Source organism: Capsaspora owczarzaki (genome assembly GCF_000151315.2).
Source record: "Capsaspora owczarzaki ATCC 30864 unplaced genomic scaffold supercont2.64, whole genome shotgun sequence".
NCBI lineage: Eukaryota > Filasterea > Ministeriida > Capsasporidae > Capsaspora > Capsaspora owczarzaki.
The window spans coordinates 1-3,020 of record NW_011887355.1 but is presented as its reverse complement, the minus strand read 5'-3'; the positions used below and the strand labels follow the sequence as shown (position 1 = coordinate 3,020).

General features: G+C 51.6%; 1 protein-coding gene across 1 annotated transcript; it reads right to left on the bottom strand.

Moving 5' to 3' along the window:
* Positions 1-1,283: 1,283 nt before the first annotated feature.
* CAOG_08367 (hypothetical protein) lies at positions 1,284-3,020 on the bottom strand. Its single transcript, XM_004340443.2, has 2 exons — positions 1,718-3,020; positions 1,284-1,621 (listed from the first exon to the last, which is right to left on the bottom strand). Exons 1-2 carry the CDS (start codon positions 2,992-2,994, stop codon positions 1,552-1,554), a joined length of 1,347 nt encoding a protein of 448 aa, XP_004340491.2. The 5' UTR covers positions 2,995-3,020; the 3' UTR covers positions 1,284-1,551.

The window sequence follows — 3,020 nt, the reverse complement described above, 5'->3', positions numbered from 1 at the left end:
GCGCGGGCCGAGTGAACGGCACAGAGCACAACCAGCAGAATTGCCAGTCGCAACGTCGCCATCTTGTTGCGCTCGGTCGTTTTGGTCTTTGAGAAGCTGAGGTAGAAATCGAGCGCCTGCGAGCACAAAAGGGAAAACAAACAGTGCGATGCGACGATGGGACAATGTATGGTGAGTTGAACAGTTTGTGATATTTGGTGTTGGGAAGAGATCGGTTCACACAAAACAAAAGGGATAAAGTCGCAACGAATCGCAGCACCATGTCCACACTCTCAAGTCATAACTGTCCAATGGTTGTGGAAGAAACAGTAGCGGCAACAAATCCGGAAGACCGCGAGAAGTTTGTTATCAGTTTGTTTATCAACACAACCCCATGGCAATTATTCCCCTTTTGTACCACCCTGCCATTCACTGTCTCGCCGACCCTGCCCTCAACCAAGCAAAAAAGGTCATAAAATGACCAAGTGAAAACAAGTGGCTGGCGGAGTGCCTGTGCACAAGTTGATGAGGAGCCCCCTTTCCACAAACAACCTCGGATCAAATCCAAAACCCAACAAAAAAGGAACAAAATGAAGAAACTCAAACAAACAAACCGCAGCCGACACGATCGCACGAGTCAGTGCCAAATGCATGCCGTGATCAGCCACATGTTCAGCGATTCCCGTCGAAGAGTTTTTCAGGGAGAGAGAGAGAGAGAGAGAGAGAGCATTGAACAAAACATGGACAAAGCAGATCTCGCTTACAAAAAAACGAAACCGCGAGGCTGAAGAAAACAACAAAACCAACAAAAGAAGCAAAGATAACAAAACAAAAAACAACGAGTGGACTGGTAATTATCAACCAGAAGCGTCTTTGTTTTCTATTGGTCCTCAATTGCATTTGTACAAAAAGTAGGTCTACATGTGTGTGTGTGTGTGTGTGCTCAACGCAGGCATCACTACAACGCATGGCCATGTTTCTTCAATGCCCATGCATTGGTTTGAAAGCGGCAGTCGGCAGACACGCGCGTGGTTGGGGCAAACCTCAACCCTCAAACAACCGCCACACGTGTTCCAGTTCTGCTTCGACCTGAGCCCTGACCACTGACTGAATTTTGACTAGAGCACTGCATGTGCTGGGGTATCGAGCAGCGCGTCTCATTCGACTTCGTACCGGCGCAGCGGCGTTCGAGATCGCGCGATTGACCGCCAGAAGGTTTTTTTGTAAAAAAAAAAAAAAAAAATCAAACAGTCCTTTCCTCTTCCTCTTGATCCGACCTATGTTATGATTGGATTCTGCTCCAGTTGAGTCGCAAAAAGAACCTCTTTTATGAGTTTGGATTCGTTTGGGATTCCACAAGCTGCACAACTCCCAATGTCGATCATCACTCTGGATCACAGCCAAGTCCTCCTCACGATGGCCGTTCCACGATTATCGCGGGCATGAAAACGGCCTTCTGCTGCAGCAGTGCACATGCCGCCAACTAGTGCGTTCTGATCCGAAAACATGACATTCCGACGCTTGGCGAACGCTGAAACTGTCGTCGCGTCGGTCAAGCCTCTACAAGATTGCTCAGCGTATCTTGTTTTGCCGCTGAATCATTCGCTCCAATGTAGTAGATGTACTCGATTGTGGTGCTTGTCTGCCAGTGAAATGAACCAAAACCAAAAGTAAAGGGTTGATAAGAAAACAAAAGCCAAAAAAACGAGCAAAAAACAACCACAAACCAACCCTTCACCTCTTTGTTGTCCCAGATGTGACGCCAGTTCTTCCAAGCTGCTGCTGCTGCTGCTGTTGATCATCATGCTGTAAAATTCGCTTGATGGTCTGCTTCGTGAGGCACTCATCGACATGATCAGTAAACTCAACCAGGTTCTGGCAGACTTGTGGCCTTTGACAGATCGGACAAACGTGCGATGGTTGGCTGGGAGTATTAGCTGCAGTGGATGAAGAGTCGGCGGCACTCGGATCCAGCCGAGGGCGCTTGAAAGCCGCTGCAGTCTGCTCTGTTAAGCGATGCTTCATCGCTTGGTACATTGTTGTTGCCGTGTGGATGCGACCGTTGCTCACAGGTGCGCTTCCAAGACTTGGAAGTGCCCCTCTTGAGGAGGCGGCTGTCCCGACTTGCTGGCCGTTTGGGTGTGATGCGTTGTCCAGAGACGCCGAGTCGGCCGCAACCGCAGCCCAGTCATCCTCGTCGTTATCGCCGTCCTCGGCATCACTATCGTCCGAAATTTCAATGGCATCGTTGGAACACACCCTTTGCCTTTGCCGCGCTGCTGCCTTACGATCTTTACTGGCATTGCGCGCTTCAATCTCGGAAGTCAGATGCCTCGAGCTCAAAGCGAAAAACCGCTCAATGCCGCTGGCCTTGGCGTGGGCAGTGCTTGGCGTGCTGTCCAGTAGCTCGCCCTCGCCAGCGCCCGGGGTGGAACCAATCGTGTTGCTGATAGAGGAAGAAGAAGAAGGAGGAGGAGGCTCGGTAACGAGCGCAGACAACCGCACCCCCATCAAGCGGAGTCGCAGCGGCCCGCCTGCGCGCTCGCTCTGCTGGATTTCGTCCTGCAGAATCTTTGAGGCCAATTCAAACATCTCTGAGGCAGAGGAAATGTACCGCTGTGAGGAGGCTGCGCGGGTAAACATGCGAAAATCCACCATTTTTAGCTTGACGGTGACGGTTCGGCCGCGAAGCTTGCACGAGTTCACATCAGCCGCCAGCTTATGGCACAGCTCTTCGCACTTGGCCAACAGGGCGGTGGGCGTGTTGATCTCGCGAAAGGTGCGCTCGACCGAAATGCTCTTGCGATCATTGTCTGGAACGGCAAAGCCAAAGCCAAACGCTGCCGTCGGGGTGGCGACTGCATCGGCTTTGACAGCCTCTTCGTACCGACTAGACCCAGCACCGAGTGACACGCGCAGGAAGAAATCAAACGAAATGGGGGAGAAGAGCTGAAACAGGTCGTACCGGTGCGCAAACATGTCCTCGCAAGTCACAATGCCCAGCCCATTGAGCATGCGCTCTGTCACCTTGCCAATGCCAG

Coding starts and splice junctions, on each gene's coding strand:
- CAOG_08367 (XM_004340443.2), bottom strand. CDS start 2,994: ATGCTCAATGGGCTGGGCATTGTGACTTGCGAGGACATGTTTGCGCAC. Junction 1,622..1,717: donor ACATCTGGGACAACAAAGAG/GTGAAGGGTTGG, acceptor TTTCACTGGCAG/ACAAGCACCACAATCGAGTA.